The sequence below is a fragment of the Carassius auratus genome, chromosome 29, assembly GCF_003368295.1.
Source record: "Carassius auratus strain Wakin chromosome 29, ASM336829v1, whole genome shotgun sequence".
NCBI classification, from domain to species: domain Eukaryota; kingdom Metazoa; phylum Chordata; class Actinopteri; order Cypriniformes; family Cyprinidae; genus Carassius; species Carassius auratus.
Window position 1 is genome coordinate 5797225 of NC_039271.1, and position 18665 is coordinate 5815889.

An 18665-nucleotide genomic window follows, 5' to 3' on the forward strand; every position below is an offset into this window, starting at 1 on the left:
CAGAAATATAAGAGTTCAGGGAAACAGAGGGAAGAATGACTGGACGAGCACAACATGAAACCAGCACAATGTGTGTGTGTGAGTGAGAGAGAGAGTGTGTGTGAGTGAGTGAGTGAGAGAGAGAGAGAGAGAGAGAGAGAGAGAGTGTGTTTGTCTCTGTGTTTGACCATACATGTGTGTGTGTGTGTGTGTGAGTGAGAGAGAGAGAGAGAGAGAGAGAGTGTGTGTGTTTACCCACTTAAAGGAATAGTTCATCCAAAATAGTAATTCTCTCATCCTTCACTGTTCCTGTATGAGTTTCTTCTTCTGAAAAAGATTGAAGAATGTTTTTTGTAATTCTATGGAAGTCAGTGGCTACCAGAAACTGTACCAGAAACTCTAACATTCTTTAAATAACCTTGTGTTTGTGTGTGTGCGTCCGTGCGAGTGTGTGTGTTTGTGTGTTTGTGTGTGTGTGTGTGTGTGTGTGTGTTCAGCAGAAGAAGGAAACTCTAACAGGTTTGGAACAGCTTGAGGGCGAGTAAATGTTGACAACATGTTCATTTTAAACTATAGTAAACTCTCTGGCGCACACACACACACACACACTCTACGAACTGAGACTATAATATCTAATACAGATGTTTCCTCAGAAACATGTCAGAAACGTCCCAGCTAAGACACAATTGTTCTAAGAATGGTTTCCTAATGTTTCCAAGATATTAAAACGTATTTTTTTTGAATGCTCTCTGAACATCCAGTTATTTCATATTTTAAAATGGTGTTTTTCCTGGTTATTTGAATGTTAAGGAAACATTACCTTGTATCATTTTGCAAACATTATAGCAATGTTACTTTTGAATGTTTCTTAACGTTCTGAAATAAACAGTAACAACTAAAAAAACACGCTAGATGGACGTCCAAATAAAAAAAGTTTCAGAAAAAACATTCCATAAATATGTTTTTGCGGTAACGGTTTGAGAACATCAACGTTAATGTTATCTTTGAGAGAGCTTCAGCAGTTCTGTAGCTGAGCTGAACATATTCTCACAAACTTCCTCTCATGACGCAAACACACACATTTCTGATTGTTCCACATCAAATGTTAATTTGCTGACTTCAAATGTTTATATAGACTGATATATGTTCCCATCATTCCCTGTGTGTGTACGAGGAAAATAAAATATTCTGATATATTTCAGGCTATGAGCGTCCTCTAGTGGACGCAAAGTATATTTATACTTATTTACTTCTTTTTGTGAAGAATTATAGCAAATACAAAGAGAAGGAAGTTCCCGTATGTTTGCGCTCGAGAAACTCTCATCTGATTACATTCATTTAGCGGACGCTTTTATCCAAAACGACTTACAATTGCTATATATGTCAGAGGTTGCACGCCTCTGGAGCAACTAGGGGTTAAATGTCTTGCCCAGGGACCAAATGAATGGGTTCCACAATCCAGCCCCTGGTGTTTCTCTTCTGTCTGCCAGTGGTACATCATACAGATGGTCTCCAGAGTGTTTGACGTGTGTCTCGTTCCACTGTCACTGTATTATCCTCCGAGTCTCTGAGGAGCTGCTGGACATTCCCCAAGAGATTGACCTCCTGAAGACCCCAGAACACATGGAGACAGCGCTGGGCTCAAGCTGATGCGGTCTTCTGATCTTAATCCTGAACTATGCTGTAAACGGTTGTAAAAAGTACTTTCAATTAGTGACCAATTTGTTTTAATTTGTAAAATATTTTGTATGTATATACAACTTGCACCACAAAAATAAACTACAGAAATTAGGTTGTTCATTGACAATATGACAATTAAAAAACATTTTGGCTAGAACGTGAACCTCTATAATCCTGCCCAGGTTTAATGATTTGCAGGCTGTGCATGCTTACTGATTATGTATTAATTGGTTAATGTTTGATTGCAGAAATTCACTGTTGTATTTGTTTCAATGTGTTTTCTCCCAATACTACTGATCAGAAGAACCAGTCATTTTATTGACCCGTTCATCAAAATCTACTTTTTCCTTCCAAAACTCTTTGGTTGAGCAACATTAAGTGACTTGCTTTTAATGGCCAAACACATCCACCTATACGGTCTTGTTCATATTCTGAACTTTGAAGTCTTTATAATGCTTCTAAAACTTGAGAACTGTTTGTTACATGGCCTCCCAAGTCTCTTGTTCACTTGTTAATTACTGTTCCATATTCAGCTCTGTGCCTTAACATCGCTTTGTTTTGTTTTTTTTTTTCTACAAGAAACCCCTATTTATGTCAGCCCAGGAGTAAAGTAACTTGAGCTTAACCGTTTACTTTACATCACTTAAATCTCTCTACAGACAAAGTTGAATGGACACCCGTAACTTGGTTGGTGCATCTCTTTCTGTCCCCCCCCTTAGGAAACGTCTGGAGTCAGGCTGCGAACACCACCACCCTGCCGTCTCTGGAGGACAGCCCTGGGGCTAACGGCAACACCACCACCCCGCCGTCTCTGGAGGACAGCCCTGGGGCTAACGGCAACACCACCACCCCACCGTCTCTGGAGGACAGCCCTGGGGCTAACGGCACCACCACCCCGCCTTCTCTGGAGGACAGCCCTGTAGTTAACAACACCACCACCACCCCACCGTCTCTGGAGGACAGCCCTGGAGCTAACGGCACCACCACCACCCCGCCGTCTCTGGAGGACAGCCCTGGGGCTAACGGCACCACCACCACCCCGCCGTCTCTGGAGGACAGCCCTGGAGCTAACGGCACCACCCTGCCGTCTCTGGAGGACAGCCCTGGGGCTAACGGCACCACCACCACCCCGCCGTCTCTGGAGGACAGCCCTGGGGCTAACGGCACCACCACCACCCCGCCGTCTCTGGAGGACAGCCCTGTAGTTAACAACACCACCACCCTGCCGTCTCTGGAGGACAGCCCTGGGGCTAACGGCAACACCACCACCCCCCGTCTCTGGAGGACAGCCCTGGGGCTAACGGCAACACCACCACCCCGCCGTCTCTGGAGGACAGCCCTGGAGCTAACGGCACCACCCTGCCGTCTCTGGAGGACAGCCCTGGAGCTAACGGCACCACCCTGCCGTCTCTGGAGGACAGCCCTGGAGCTAACGGCACCACCACCACCCCGCCGTCTCTGGAGGACAGCCCTGTAGTTAACAACACCACCACCACCACCCTGCCGTCTCTGGAGGACAGCCCTGGGGCTAACGGCAACACCACCACCCCGCCGTCTCTGGAGGACAGCCCTGGAGCTAACGGCACCACCCTGCCGTCTCTGGAGGACAGCCCTGGGGCTAACGGCACCACCACCACCCCGCCGTCTCTGGAGGACAGCCCTGGAGCTAACGGCACCACCACCCCGCCTTCTCTGGAGGACAGCCCTGTAGTTAACAACACCACCACCCTGCCGTCTCTGGAGGACAGCCCTGGGGCTAACGGCAACACCACCACCCCCCGTCTCTGGAGGACAGCCCTGGGGCTAACGGCAACACCCTGCCGTCTCTGGAGGACAGCCCTGGAGCTAACGGCAACACCACCACCCCCCGTCTCTGGAGGACAGCCCTGTAGTTAACAACACCACCACCACCACCCTGCCGTCTCTGGAGGACAGCCCTGGAGCTAACGGCAACACCACCACCCCACCGTCTCTGGAGGACAGCCCTGTAGTTAACAACACCACCACCACCACCCTGCCGTCTCTGGAGGACAGCCCTGGAGCTAACGGCAACACCACCACCCCACCATCTCTGGAGACAAGCTGGCTTCAAACGTTGCCTTGAGTCCTGTTGAATGGGTTCCAGGTGCTGTGTAGTTGTCAAACATGGTTTCATTAGCCAAATAAAGCTTTTAAATTACTTGTTCCGTGTCTTTTCAGAGTGAAAGTTTGTAGACCGCTTTAAAGCTGGTGGGCTTTATTTTTTGCAGTTGAGCATTTCTGATACATGCCTTGGCTTTTTTTATTTTTTAAATGCATGGTGGTAACTAGAGCTGTAGCCAAGTCCAGCTTTGAGTCGAACACTGAGACCAAATGAGAGAGAGGATCCTCTTCAAGACCACACTTAAAGGGTTAGTTCAACCAAAAATCAATTGTCACTAACTCGCCCTCATGTCGTTCCAAACCCGTGAGACCTCCGTTCATCTTCTGAACACAGTTTAAGATATTTTAGATTTAGTCTGAGAGCTCTCAGTCCCTCCATTGAAGCTGTGTGGTCGGTATACTGTCCGTGTCCAGAAAGGTAAGAAAAACATCAAAGTAGTCCATGTGACATCAGAGGGTCAGTTAGAATATTTTGACGCATCAAATACATTTTGGTCCAAAAATGGCAAAAACTACGGTTTTATTCAGCATGGTCCTCTCTCTTCCATGTCTGAGTTCAAAACGCAGTTTGTGGTATCTGGTTTGCAAAAGACTCATTCGACATAACCGGATCCTTTTTGATTTGGTTCACTGAATCGTTTTAAACCGTTCGTGTCTCAATCCACCAATGACTTGAAGCTGTTCACTTTTTTTTTTTTTTTTTTTTTTACGTTGTTGACCCAAAACAAACCAATATCTGTCCAGTTTCTGTCAGACGCGTCTGATTCGTGAACCGAGGAGCTGATGTGCGAACTGATGTGTGAACTGCGCATGTGTGAAGCAGACCGACACACAGAGCGTCTGAACCGAACTGATGCTTTTGGTGATTGATTCTGAACTGATTCTGTGCTAGTGTTATGAGCCCAGGTAAACCAAAGGCTTGAATCAAGGCCAATAATCACCAATGATGCCATTACGTCGAGGGCAAAAGAACCGGTCAACCGGTTTTTTTTCAACAGGTTTATTGAATCGATCTGTCCGAAAGAACTACTAGTGATCCAAAAACCGATGCAACCGGTTCTTGACTCGAGAATGAGTCAATGTTTTGTTCATTATCTGTCTCGGCTCGGTGTTCATCTTCAGTTCTCTCTTCACAGCAGTTCAGTCAATGTACTGTTTGAGTGCATGCATTACTCCGGGATATTGGTTTGTTTGAATTGGAGACGCGAACCGATTTGGTGAACTGGTTCAAGAAGATCCGGTTACATCGAGTGATTCGTTCGTGAACCGGATATCACAAACTGCTTTGTTTTGAACTCTCTCACAACAGACACGGAAGAGAAGACAATGCTGAATAAAGTCGTAGTTTTTGCTTTTCTTTTTTTGGACCAAAATGTATTTTCGATGCTTCAAAATATGGACTACTTTGATGATGTTTTTCTTACCTTTCTGGACATGGACAGTATACCGTACACACAGCTTCAATGGAGGGACTGAGAGCTCTGGGACTAAATCTAAAATATCTTTAACTGTGTTCAGAAGATAAACGGAGGTCTCACGGGTTTGGAACGACATGAGGGTAAGTTATTAATGACAATTTTTATTTTTTTGGTGATCCCTTTAACTACTGATAATGCATGTGATTACTAGAGACCGCATATCTCCTTTTCTAAGATAATTTTACATTATTATTTGTAATCAAAAAACATGTGCAAAGTAACAACTTTGTAGGACTGGTCTCAACTAAATCCTGGAGGGCCAATGCCCTGCAAAGTTTAGCTTTAACTGGCTTTAACACCTCTATCTGGAAGTTTCTAGTGTCTAGTAAGCGCTTGATTGGCTGGTTTAAGTGTGTATAATCAAGGTTGGAGCTAAACTTTAAAGGACACTGGCCCTTTTATAATACAGACTTTTGCAACACGATGCATTGTTGTAGATTAAACTACCCAACAGTATATTTACTAGGCAGCTTTAAATTGAATAACATCAAAAATATTTAGAAGTAAAGCAGACATCCCAACCTGCAAAAAGTCATTTCAGGGAGGTATCCCAAGACCCCACCCCCCACCCCCCAAGGAAGGAAATACATCTCAGCTGTAGTCACCTTCTCAGTGAGACTTTGCCTATCTGAATGGGAGAGATATATTGGAACAGCCTTCCCTGCTCTTATCCTCCCTATCATGGTGTGGTCCCTAAAAGATATAGCATATAACATTTTATTCTATAAGCTATAGGCCTATGTAATTATTTGTTAATTATGTTTAAATATGTAGATTACTTTTACTATTTATATAATCTGCTTATACAATTTATGTAAACTGCTTTTATTTATTTTCCATTGCAACTTTAAAAAGGTCTAAAGAGTTTGTTGTTTTCATGTAGCCTTGGCAACTAGCCTGAATAATATGCAGATGAAATGAAACTTGTCAACTCACCTCAACATGCCTTTTGCAATCATTTAACCCGCCATGGGCAATGCTAGAGCAAGACTGTCATTATGTTTTACATCTATAAGACAGGGGTACACTTTTTTTTGTGGCACTTTCCCTCTGCCATGGTGCTCCTGTTTCTAGATAGACATAACTGATTAATTTTGTTCGGGAGAAGGGATAAAAGCCCGCCCACACTGACTATTGATTGGTTGATTTGCAGAAACAGGCCAATCAGGATGCTCTCTGTCTGACATACGCTTCGCACACACGCACACTAGCACACACACTCAAGGTCTCTCGCTCCCTCTCCCTCTCTGCCGTGCGCGCGCTACACGGTCTGAAACACAGTATCTGTTTCGCATGCGCGCTTTTGCTCACTCGGCCTGGATTCTGGGAGATTTTAACTAATTTGCGGGTCTCAGGGAGCCACTTTCAATATGCGGGAGACTCCCGGAACTTCCGGGAGACTTGGGATGTCTGGTAAAGCGCAACATACACAGTAGTGCAGAAGTAATATTAATGTAATGTTATTTTTCAGAATAACAGTCAAGTCACCTTTTTTTTTATATAGCGCTTTAAACAAAATTCATTGCGTCAAAGCAACTGAACAACATTAATTTGGAAAACATTGTGTCAATAATGCAGAATAATAGTTAAAGGCAGTTCATCATCGAATTCAGTTATGTCATCTCTGTTCAGTTTAAATAGTGTCTATGCATTTATTTGCAATCAAGTCAACGATATCGCTGTAGATGAAGTGACCCCAACTAAGCAAGCCAGAGGCGACAGCGGCAAGGAACTGAAACTCCATCGGTGACAGAATGGAGAAAAAAACCTTGGGAGAAACCAGGCTCAGTTGGGGTCAGTTCTCCTCTGACCAGACGAAACCAGTAGTTCAATTCCAGACTGCAGCAAAGTCAGATTGTGCAGAAGAATCATCTGTTTCCTGTGGTCTTGTCCTGGTGCTCCTCTGAGACAAGGTCTTTACAGGGGATCTGTATCTGGGCTCTAGTTGTCCTGGTCTCCGCTGTCTTTCAGGGATGTAGAGGTCCTTTCTAGGTGCTGATCCACCATCTGGTCTGGATACGTACTGGATCCGGGTGACTGCAGTGACCCTCTGATCTGGACACAGACTGGATCTGGTGGCTACGGTGACCTCGGAATAAGAGAGAAACAGACAAATATTAGCGTAGATGCCATTCTTCTAATGATGTAGCAAGCACATCGGGTGTTATGTGAAGTGTTCCCGGTTCCGGTTTACCTAATTAATGGAGCCTAAAAATCCTTTAATGGATTTGGATATTATATATAACCCTGTAGCTAACAGCGCCTCTGGAGGACAACCCTGATGGCGGTCATATAAGTATGATTTAAACCATGCTAATGCACTTTCACTGATGCCAACAAAGTGTTCAAGTCTATGCAAAAGAATGTTGTGGTCAATTGTGTCAAACGCAGCACTAAGATCCAATAAAACTAATAGAGAGATACACCCACGATCAGATGATAAGAGCAGATCATTTGTAACTCTAAAGGCGGGCATACACTGTGCGATTTCTGTGCGATTTCGGCAAGGTACCAACTCCCACTGTACGGGTAGATCGCATGCGATGTAAAGCCAAAGCTCACGATTTTTGTGCGCTCACTGTACGGTCCGACTGCCGAGTTGCGATTTGACTGCTCACACTATACGTGAGGAATCAACCGAATCAACACGTAGGATCCCTCAGAACCCGGATGTTTGTGGCTGTTTCAGAATAAACATTTTCCAAGAATAAACATGCTTTCCCAGGATAAACGCACTGCGTTGGTGATATGCGCAATTCTGTGTGCTGAAACGTCCAGAAAAAAAGAGGAAGAAAGAAAAAAAAAAGGCGTCGGTGTATATGGTCAATCCATTTTGCAACGCGAACTGGACGGAAGCAGGCGTTTTTTTCCCCTCTTTTGTTTTTATTTTTTTGCCAAAACTCCACAAGTTATCCCTACATCACTTCAGTCCACAATACATGGCTTATCGCCTCTCGTTTCCCCGTGTACACTGCACGACAAACGACGCACGAAAATGCTGAAATTCTGCCCGACCCGAAAAAGAGTCGCACGAGTCAGAATTCAGCTCAAAATCGGATGAAAATCGCACAGTGTATGCCCGGCCTAAGGAGAGCAGTCTCAGTACAATGATACGGTGTAAATCCTCACAGATACCATTTTTCTCTAAGAAGGAATATAATTGTGAGGATACCACCTTTTCTAGTATCTTGGACAGTATCTAATACTGTACATACCTTTACTTTTACTCTCAATATCTTAAGTATATTAGAGTATGCAAGATAATACTTAAAAGGATTTTTTTGGGGGGTGGGGGGGTTAATCACGATTATTAGATTTTAGCCAATATGTTATTGTTAGTTATAAAAAGTAGTTTACTAAAGTATCTCAATACTTCTACCAATCACGTTGTCATAGCTCTGAACAGTTTTCTGTTCCTTCTGTCCCTAAGGGCGGGCGTACACGGTGCGAATTCGGATGGTCGGAAGATCGTATGTCCACATACACGGCACGAGTGAGTTTATCTGAAAATCGTACGGACGAGATGATATACGACACGATTTTACAACCTGCGAATTCCAGAAGCAACCGCACGAAGTTGATAGACGCGTTCGACTTGAAGCACCGCTGCACGCACAGAAGGATCACTGTATGACATTAAAGTACCGCGAGAGCGATAAGAGAGCACACATATCCAATGCATTCGAATCGCTCTCGCGGTACTTTAATGCTATACAGGTGATCATTCTGTGCAGCGCTGCTTAAGTGGAACGCGCCGAATATAACTGCTCTCCCTCTCTCATAACTGCATATAAAATATTGATACGAGCCGTGACTGTTTCCTACACGTACAGGTTATTTTTCAGCAATAGGAAACCGGGACGTTTGGTTACCCTGTGTGTGTGTTCTTGTATATGGTTTATAAATATCTGAAATGGGTATTAAAATTATAAGGACAATTACTGTGCCCTTGTAAACCAAATGGCTTTAAAAAATACTATACGGTGTTTAATAGAAAATTTAAACATGCATTTTCCGTGATGGATAGAGGTAGTGTATGGGGATATACAGTATAGAATACCGTTACGTTTATGGAGAGTCCCTGTAAACTAAATATGCGCGTGTGAGAGAGAGAGAAGGCATTGGAATACGTTGCTAGGAACATCATACAGCGCTCGCTCGCTGACAGACTTCAGCTGCCGTCTTCGTCTATCTTCTTCTTCTGGTTTTCCTAGTTCATGATTGGTCAACTTCAGATAAATCAACAAATTGGCTCGTTCAACCGCACAAATGGCACGAATTCAAACCGATAGCTCACAAACTTTTTAGACATGTTTAAAAATGATCGGGAGGTCGGGAAGTGCTCGTAAGCCACTCTGCTCGACTCGTAATTCATCGCAAATGATACGAGCCGCGACCATACGAGAATACGCGATTTCCACACGATTGAAAAAAATCGCATGCGAACTCGTACGACAGCAAAAATCGCACCGTGTACGCCCGCCTTAAATCAGACTAGACTCCTGTGCAGGATAAAGCTGAATGTTGGAGTGCTGGACGGGTGTTCAATGGTTTTGTTAACCCTGGTGTTTCTCTTCTGTCTGCCAGTGGTACATCATACAGATGGTCTCCAGAGTGTTTGACGTGTGTCTCGTTCCACTGTCACTGTATTATCCTCCGAGTCTCTGAGGAGCTGCTGGACATTCCCCAAGAGATTGACCTCCTGAAGACCCCAGAACACATGGAGACAGCGCTGGGCTCAAGCTGATGCGGTCTTCTGATCTTAATCCTGAACTATGCTGTAAACGGTTGTAAAAAGTACTTTCAATTACTGACCAATTTGTTTTAATTTGTAAAAAAATATTTACAGGATTAAAAAAATAAACTATATGTTTTGTGAAAAATTACAAGCTGCATTAAACAAATTAACAACATATAAGAACTTCTCTTTTATTTACACATGAATATGCAAAACAAAAATACAAAATCTACAGAAATGTACTCATTATTTATGAACAAATCACACACAAAAAAACGAATAATTTATACAACTTGCACCACAAAAATAAACTACAGAAATTAGGTTGTTCATTGACAATATGACAATTAAAAAACATTTTGGCTAGAACGTGAACCTCTATAATCCTGCCCAGGTTTAATGATTTGCTGGCTGTGCATGCTTACTGATTATGTATTAATGAGTTAACAAGCTGTCCAGGTGGCACAAATTGTTTTCTGTTTGGCTTTAAAAGTCCTGGTTTGGTTGGAATTATATGTATAGTTAGTTTGGCTGCCAGGAGGTTAAGTGAGTGGTGAAGAATGGACGTGATTAAATTAACTTTTTTGGTGTTTCTTTATCAGCAGTTGCTATGGCAAGGTGAGTTTTTTTATAATTTGGTTAATGTTTGATTGCAGAAGTTCATTTTTGTGTTTGTTTCAATGCGTTTTCTCCCAATACTACTGATCAGAAGAGCCAGTCATTTGAGTTGTTCCTCAAAATAAATCCACTTATTTTTCCTTCCAAAACTAGTTTCATTTGAGTAACATTAAGTGATTTGCTTTTAATGGCCAAACACATCCACCTATACAGTCTAGTTCATATTCTGAACTTTGAAGTCTTTATAATCCTGCTAATACTTAATCTTTGTTACTTGGCCTTCCAAGTCTCTTGTTCACTTGTTAATCACCGCTACAAGAAACCCCAACTAATGTGTCAGCCCAGGAGTAAAGTAACTTGAGATTACCTTGTGGGTTTTTTTTTTTTTTTTAACTTTAGAGATCTAAGTGATGTAAAGACTATGTTGAATGGACACTAACTTGGTTGGTGCATCTCTTTCTGTCCCCCAAGGAAACGTCTGGAGTCAGGCTGCGAACACCACTGTCAGCACGACGCCGCCGCCTCAGGACGACTCTGGGGATAACGTCACTGTCAGCACGCCGCCGCCTCAGGACGACTCTGGGGATAACGTCACCATCAGCACGACGCCGCCGCCTCAGGACGACTCTGGGGATAACGCCACCGTCAGCACGACGCCGCCGCCTCAGGACGACTCTGGGGATAACGCCACCGTCAGCACGCCGCCGCCGCCTCAGGACGACTCTGGGGATAACGCCACCGTCAGCACGGCGCCGCCGCCTCAGGACGACTCTGGGGATAACGTCACCGTCAGCACGGCGCTGCCGCCTCAGGACGACTCTGGGGATAACGTCACCGTCAGCACGGAGCCGCCGCCTCAGGACGACTCTGGGGATAACGCCACCGTCAGCACGGCGCCGCCGCCGCCTCAGGACGACTCTGGGGATAACGTCACCGTCAGCACGGCGCCGCCGCCTCAAGACGACTCTGGGGATAACGTCACCGTCAGCACGGCGCCGCCGCCTCAGGACGACTCTGGGGATAACGCCACCGTCAGCACGGCGCCGCCGCCTCAGGACGACTCTGGGGATAACGCCACCGTCAGCACGGCGCCGCCGCCTCAGGACGACTCTGGGGATAATGTCACCGTCAGCACGGCGCCGCCGCCTCAGGACGACTCTGGGGATAATGTCACCGTCAGCACGGCGCCGCATCAGGACGACTCTGGGGATAACGCCACCGTCAGCACGGCGCCGCCGCCTCAGGACGACTCTGGGGATAACGCCACCGTCAGCACGCCGCCGCCGCCTCAGGACGACTCTGGGGATAACGCCACCGTCAGCACGGCGCCGCCGCCTCAGGACGACTCTGGGGATAACGCCACCGTCAGCACGGCGCCGCCGCCTCAGGACGACTCTGGGGATAACGTCACCGTCAGCACGGCGCTGCCGCCTCAGGACGACTCTGGGGATAACGTCACCGTCAGCACGGAGCCGCCGCCTCAGGACGACTCTGGGGATAACGCCACCGTCAGCACGGCGCCGCCGCCGCCTCAGGACGACTCTGGGGATAACGTCACCGTCAGCACGGCGCCGCCGCCTCAAGACGACTCTGGGGATAACGTCACCGTCAGCACGGCGCCGCCGCCTCAGGACGACTCTGGGGATAACGCCACCGTCAGCACGGCGCCGCCGCCTCAGGACGACTCTGGGGATAATGTCACCGTCAGCACGGCGCCGCATCAGGACGACTCTGGGGATAACGCCACCGTCAGCACGGCGCCGCCGCCTCAGGACGACTCTGGGGATAACGCCACCGTCAGCACGCCGCCGCCGCCTCAGGACGACTCTGGGGATAACGCCACCGTCAGCACGGCGCCGCCGCCTCAGGACGACTCTGGGGATAACGCCACCGTCAGCACGGCGCCGCCGCCTCAGGACGACTCTGGGGATAACGTCACCGTCAGCATGGTGCCCCCGCCTCAGGACGACTCTGGGGATAACGTCACCGTCAGCACGGCGCCGCCGCCTCAGGACGACTCTGGGGATAACGCCACCGTCAGCACGGCGCCGCCGCCTCAGGACGACTCTGGGGATAACGTCACCGTCAGCATGGTGCCCCCGCCTCAGGACGACTCTGGGGATAACGTCACCGTCAGCACGGCGCCGCCGCCTCAGGACGACTCTGGGGATAATGTCACCGTCAGCACGGCGCCGCCGCCTCAGGACGACTCTGGGGATAACGCCACCGTCAGCACGATGCCGCCTCAGGACGACTACTCTGGGCATAACAGGACCACGAGTTGGCTTCAAATGTTGCCTTGAGTCCTGCTGAATGCGTTCCAGGTGCTGTGTATTTGCGTTGTCAACATTGTTTCACTAGCCAAATAAAGCCTTTAAGTTATTATTCTTGTTCCGTGTCTTTTCAGAGTGAGTGCTAAAGTTTATAGAACCACTATCTGGAAGTGTCTAGTAAGCACTTGATTGGCTGGTTTAAGTGTAATCGGGGTTGGAGCTAAACTTTAAAGGACACTGGCCTTCTAGGACTGGGTTTGGAGCTGAAGGGTCAAATAATTTTTATATACTTTATTTACATTTACCTTTATAATGCGGTTTGCTCATGTCTGTGGTCCATTTAAAGGGACGGCGCACACACGCAAAGCTCTGAATATGACATGCGTGTGGTTAAGGTTAGAGGACATATGTTTGGCCCTACTGGGTATGTGCACAAATACAGCAAAATTTGTCCTATGGACTAGGTGCACAAGATGGCGCCGGTGAGCTTCAGTGTGTGCATACACTTCCGGTCTTCTGACACTCGCATTGACTGGAAGGGGAAACTTGCATACAAAACTTGGCTAGATGTATATGATTTTCAAATTTAACAGCTGATAGTGGTATATTAAAAAAACTTGGGGAAACCACATTCTCCAAACATTTAGCATACCTCTGTGTGGAAATTTCATTTAAAATCGGTTCCTAGCCCTGCTTAAATAGTGCGATACCTCACGAGAGGCGACCAACATTTCTGATGTGTCAGAAATCCATCCGACTAACCGACTGCCGGTCAGGAGAGGCTTATCACCTCTCGTTTCCCTGTGTACACTGCACGACAAACGACGTACGAAAATGCTGAAATTTGGCCCGACCCAAAAAAGAGTCGCACGAGTCAGAATTCGGCTCAAAATCGGATGAAAATCACACCGTGTATGCCCGGCCTAAGGAGAGCAGTCTCAGTACAATGATACGGTGTAAATCCTCACAGATACCATTTTTCTCCAAGAAGGAATATAATTGTGATACCACCTTTTCTAGTATCTTGGACAGTATCTAATACTGTACATACCTTTACTTTTACTCTCAATATCTTAAGTATATTAGAGTATGCAAGATAATACTTAAAAGGATTTTTTTTGGGGGGGGTTTAAACATGATTATTAGATTTTAGCCAATATGGTATTGTTAGTTATAAAAAGTAGTTTACTTAATACATCTTCTACCAATCACGTTGTCAGAGCTCTAAACAGTTTTCTGTTCCTTCTGTCCCTAAATCAGACTAGACTCCTGTGCAGGATAAAGCTGAATGTTGGAGTGCTGGACGGGTGTTTAATGGTTTTGTTAACCCTGGTGTTTCTCTTCTGTCTGCCAGTGGTACATCATACAGATGGTCTCCAGAGTGTTTGACGTGTGTCTCGTTCCACTGTCACTGTATTATCCTCCGAGTCTCTGAGGAGCTGCTGGACATTCCCCAAGAGATTGACCTCCTGAAGACCCCAGAACACATGGAGACAGCGCTGGGCTCAAGCTGATGCGGTCTTCTGATCTTAATCCTGAACTATGCTGTAAACGGTTGTAAAAAGTACTTTCAATTACTGACCAATTTGTTTTAATTTGTAAAAAAATATTTTGTATGTATATACAACTTGCACCACAAAAATAAACTACAGAAATTAGGTTGTTCAGGTATGACATTTAGAAAACATATTGAAAAGATGGACAATGAATTAAAAATTTCTATTCTCTTGGTAATTTTTAAGTCTTTCCCCAGCAGGCTCACTTTCTCCAGAATAGTACTAAAACTAATAAGATAAAATGCAAACACTTATGAAAAATACAAAGCAATCTTAACATTAGAAAATATGACACAGCAGGCATGTGTACAAAATACTGAAGTGCTAAAGTTTGGTTTAAACATTTGTAGACATCTCTTGAACGACAGCACTACAGAAACACAACACAAGGAAAGACCATTGCCTTATATAGTGGCTGTCTTGTTGTTTGTGGGCTTTAGGTAAAAAAAACACTGGCTTTTAACACTTTCGCTAGGTATTTGGGTAAAAGAAAACACAATACTTACATTTCAATATAAAGTCCCCCAAAGAGCTCTCACCTGCCTTGTTCTTTGAATATAAACTCCGTCGTCGTATGCACACACGTGATTCTGGGATATGGTAGGGTGCGAAGTGTCCATAAGATCTACACTTCAGAGTGCACCCTTCGGAGTGCGCATTCTGACTTTTGGACAGCTTACGTCGTGACGCTGTGACGTAATCGCACATCGGAGTCCACACACTTCAGTTTGGGACATAGCAAAGGATTCTTGCTAGGACTTCGAACAGAGACGTCTAGCAGCGGGGAGCGTCGACAACGCGGAGACGTCACATTCAGGCGACGGTGGATTGTTTGGACGGAGCGAAGGCAGATTGCAATCGAACTGTATCGTGAGTGTAGCAATGGGATATAGTTCAGATGGTAGCGATGATGGATTTCCTTCAGATATGGAAGTTAGCCAAACAAAAAAGGCAAGGAAAAAATCTTGGTCTGAAGCGAGTAGTGGAGGAGAGAATACTCCAAGACAAGTTAACAAAAAGATTAAAGCCAAACCTAAGGGAAGTAGTAGGCCTGATGATGACAAGCAGGAAGAGTGGAAAGTTATTATTACGCTTAGTAATGATAAAGGTCACTTTCACCCAGTTCATGTGACTAAAGCAATTGAGAAGGATATGGGGAAAATTAAATATGCTAAACTACTGAATAACAGAAGAATTCTAATTTCAGCAGTAAATAAGAAGCAGCAGGAAATGATTTTGAAAATGAGCAACCTTGGTGGTGGAAATATTAAAGTGCATGTACCCGGAACGACAGCAAAGCTAAGAGGAGTGATTACAAATGTTCCTTTGGAAATGTCCGTGGAGGATGTGAAGAGTGAGATAAAAAATGGGAATGTACTAGAGGTGAAAAGACTTCAAAATAATAAAAATGGTGTTAAATCAGATAGTCTATCTGTAATGATTATTTTTGAAAAATCTTTGCCTTGTGAAGTTCAAATAGGGTGGATCAATTACAAAGTTAGGGAGTATATTCCCCAACCGTTAAGGTGCTTTAAGTGCCAGAGAATGGGACATACAGTACAACAATGTAAATGGAGACAAAGATGTGCGAAGTGTGGAGGAGAACATGAATATGGTAAATGTAATAAGGATACCAAGCTACAATGTTGCAACTGTGGAGGTGAGCATAGTGCTGCATATGCTGGATGTGTGGTCCAGAAACAAGCTAAAGAAGTACAGAGGTACAAGGTTGTGAATAAGGTGTCATATGCAGAGGCTATTAAAAATATGGGCAAATATGAAACCAAGGAAAATAAACCAACAAAATGTCATGAAAATCTGAATGAAAGTGCAATGCATGGAGCAGGCCTACCCCAGAGGTTAGGCAAAAGGAGATTTCAGCCAGGACCAGTAGACACTATACCAGCAACCACACAGCAACCATGTAAGCATAAGTGTATAGTGGAGGAGAACACATTGATGGTGGAAAAAAAGAGCTTTATAGCTTTTATATGTAAAGTGGTGAATGTTGCAACACGACAAGAAAGGAAAAGTGACAGGATCAAGACAGTGGTAGAAGCTGCAGAGGAGTTTTTAGGTATTAAAGATTTAAAAGCTGAAGAAATACATGGCATGCTAAGTACTAATAATGATGGAGGGTCTCAGAGTATTATATAAGTTTATAATGGTATTCCACCTTTTGCAATGGAATGCTAGGAGTCTGATTGCAAACGGACAAGAATTTAAAAAATTTGTAGTAGAGTCTGAAGTCAAATTTGATATTGTTTGTATTCAAGAAACTTGGCTACGACCTCACCTTGATTTTATTTTACCTGGTTATGAGTCTGTTAGGTTTGATAGAGATGGAAATCAGGGTGGAGGATGTGCAACATTTGTAAGGGATGGGATACCATTTAGAAGAATAGAAACTACAACAGAAATAGAATGTGTAATTATTGAAATTTATAAAACAGATGGACACTTAGTAGTAATCAACTTATATAACCCTTGTAAATCACTAAGCCAAGAAACCTTAGAAGAAATAATGAGACAAGGAAATGGGAAAGAAATATGGTGTGGAGACTTCAATGCACATAATAGTCTTTGGGGAAGTAATCATACTGATAGAAATGGAGAAGCAGTGGAAGAACTGATGGATGTTAGGCAATTAGTATGTTTAAATAATGGAAATGGCACAAGAATTGACATACGTACTAACACAATGTCATGTATTGACCTCACGCTTGTTTCTAATAATATGGCAAACTCTTGTGAATGGAAGGTAAAGGAAAGTACAAGTATTGGAAGTGATCATTTTCCAATTCTTTGCTCTATAAATATTGAAATAGATCTCCAAGAAAGGCCTAATCATAAGAAGTGGGACTTTGCTAAAGCTGATTGGGTAAAATTTAAAGAAATTTGTTGTACTTCAGCAGAGACAATTTCAATGCAGGGTGATATTGAGGAATGTGCATCTGAAGTTACACATTTAATATTGAATGCAGCATTAAAAAGCATACCATATAAGGTAGTTGGGGGGAAAAGAAAAATGGTCCCATGGTGGAATGATACATGTACAAAAGCTATTAAAGAACGAAATAGGGCAATGAGAATGTTAAGGAATAACCTGAATCAAGATAATTTAATTAATTATCAGAAGAAAAAGGCTCAGGCAAGAAGAATAATTAAGAAGAGTAAACAAAATGCATGGAGGAGCTATTGTTCTACTATAGGGAGTGAAGTAAAAATAGGAGAGGTGTGGTCAATGCTAAAGAAAATGAGTGGGAAAAAAGTGTATGCTAAAATACCAGTATTAGAGGATGATGGAATACTGGCAATAACAGATAAAGAAAAGGCAACTATGTTGGGAAAGAAGTTTGCCAGTGTGCATAGTGGTGACCATTTAGATGATATCCATAGACTACATAAAGAGAAGGTTCTTAAGGAAAATAGGGATGTGTATATTAAAAAAGATAATGAGGAAAGTACTATGGATGCAGAAATGAATATGAATGAACTAGTGATAGTATTAAATGGTATTAGGAATACTGCTACAGGAGAAGATCAACTGAGTTATGTTATGTTCCAGAAACTACCTGAAAAAGTATTACAGATAATATTACAATTATTTAACAAGATATGGGAAGAAGGTAAAATACCCAAAAGCTGGAAGAGTGCGTTAATATTGCCATTTAATAAACCTGGGAAAAATTCTAATAATGCTGGTAACTATAGACCTATCGCCCTAACATCACATCTATGCAAGTGGATGGAGAAGATACTAGTTAGAAGACTTAACTACACCCTTGAACACAGAGGATTATTTGCACCATATCAAAGTGGGTTCAGAAAAGGGCGTTCCACAATGGATGCGGTTGTGAAAGTAAGCAACGAGATAGAGAAAACATTTAAAATGAAAGAAATAATGAGTATTGTATTCTTTGATATTGAAAAAGCTTATGATTCCATGTGGAGGGAGGGGTTACTAATTAAAATGAATAAAATGGGAATTAGAGGTAAGTTATATAACTGGGTATTAGAATTTCTGTCAGAAAGAAGATTTAGAGTCAAAGTGGGAGCAGACGTATCTGAGGAATTTGAAATTGTTAATGGAATTCCACAAGGCAGTGTTATTAGTCCAGTTTTATTTAATGTTATGATCAATGATATTTTTATGAATCTAGATAGAAGGATTAGGTCAGCTCTGTATGCAGATGATGGG

The 18665-nt window shown here is 43.9% G+C and overlaps 1 protein-coding gene across 1 annotated transcript; it reads left to right on the top strand.

The window, feature by feature from the left end:
• Positions 1–10479: 10479 nt before the first annotated feature.
• LOC113048487 (cell surface glycoprotein 1-like) lies at positions 10480–13018 on the top strand. Its single transcript, XM_026210337.1, has 2 exons — positions 10480–10635; positions 11107–13018. The coding sequence occupies exons 1-2, from the start codon at positions 10578–10580 to the stop codon at positions 12936–12938; spliced, it is 1890 nt and encodes a 629-aa protein (XP_026066122.1). The 5' UTR covers positions 10480–10577; the 3' UTR covers positions 12939–13018.
• The last annotated feature ends 5647 nt before the right edge of the window (positions 13019–18665 follow it).

Bases quoted from the DNA above. Each gene is read 5' to 3' on its own strand.
- LOC113048487 (XM_026210337.1), top strand. From the start codon at position 10,578: ATGGACGTGATTAAATTAACTTTTTTGGTGTTTCTTTATCAGCAGTTG. The intron at 10,636-11,106 runs GTGAGTTTTTTT...CTGTCCCCCAAG, and splicing joins TCAGCAGTTGCTATGGCAAG to GAAACGTCTGGAGTCAGGCT.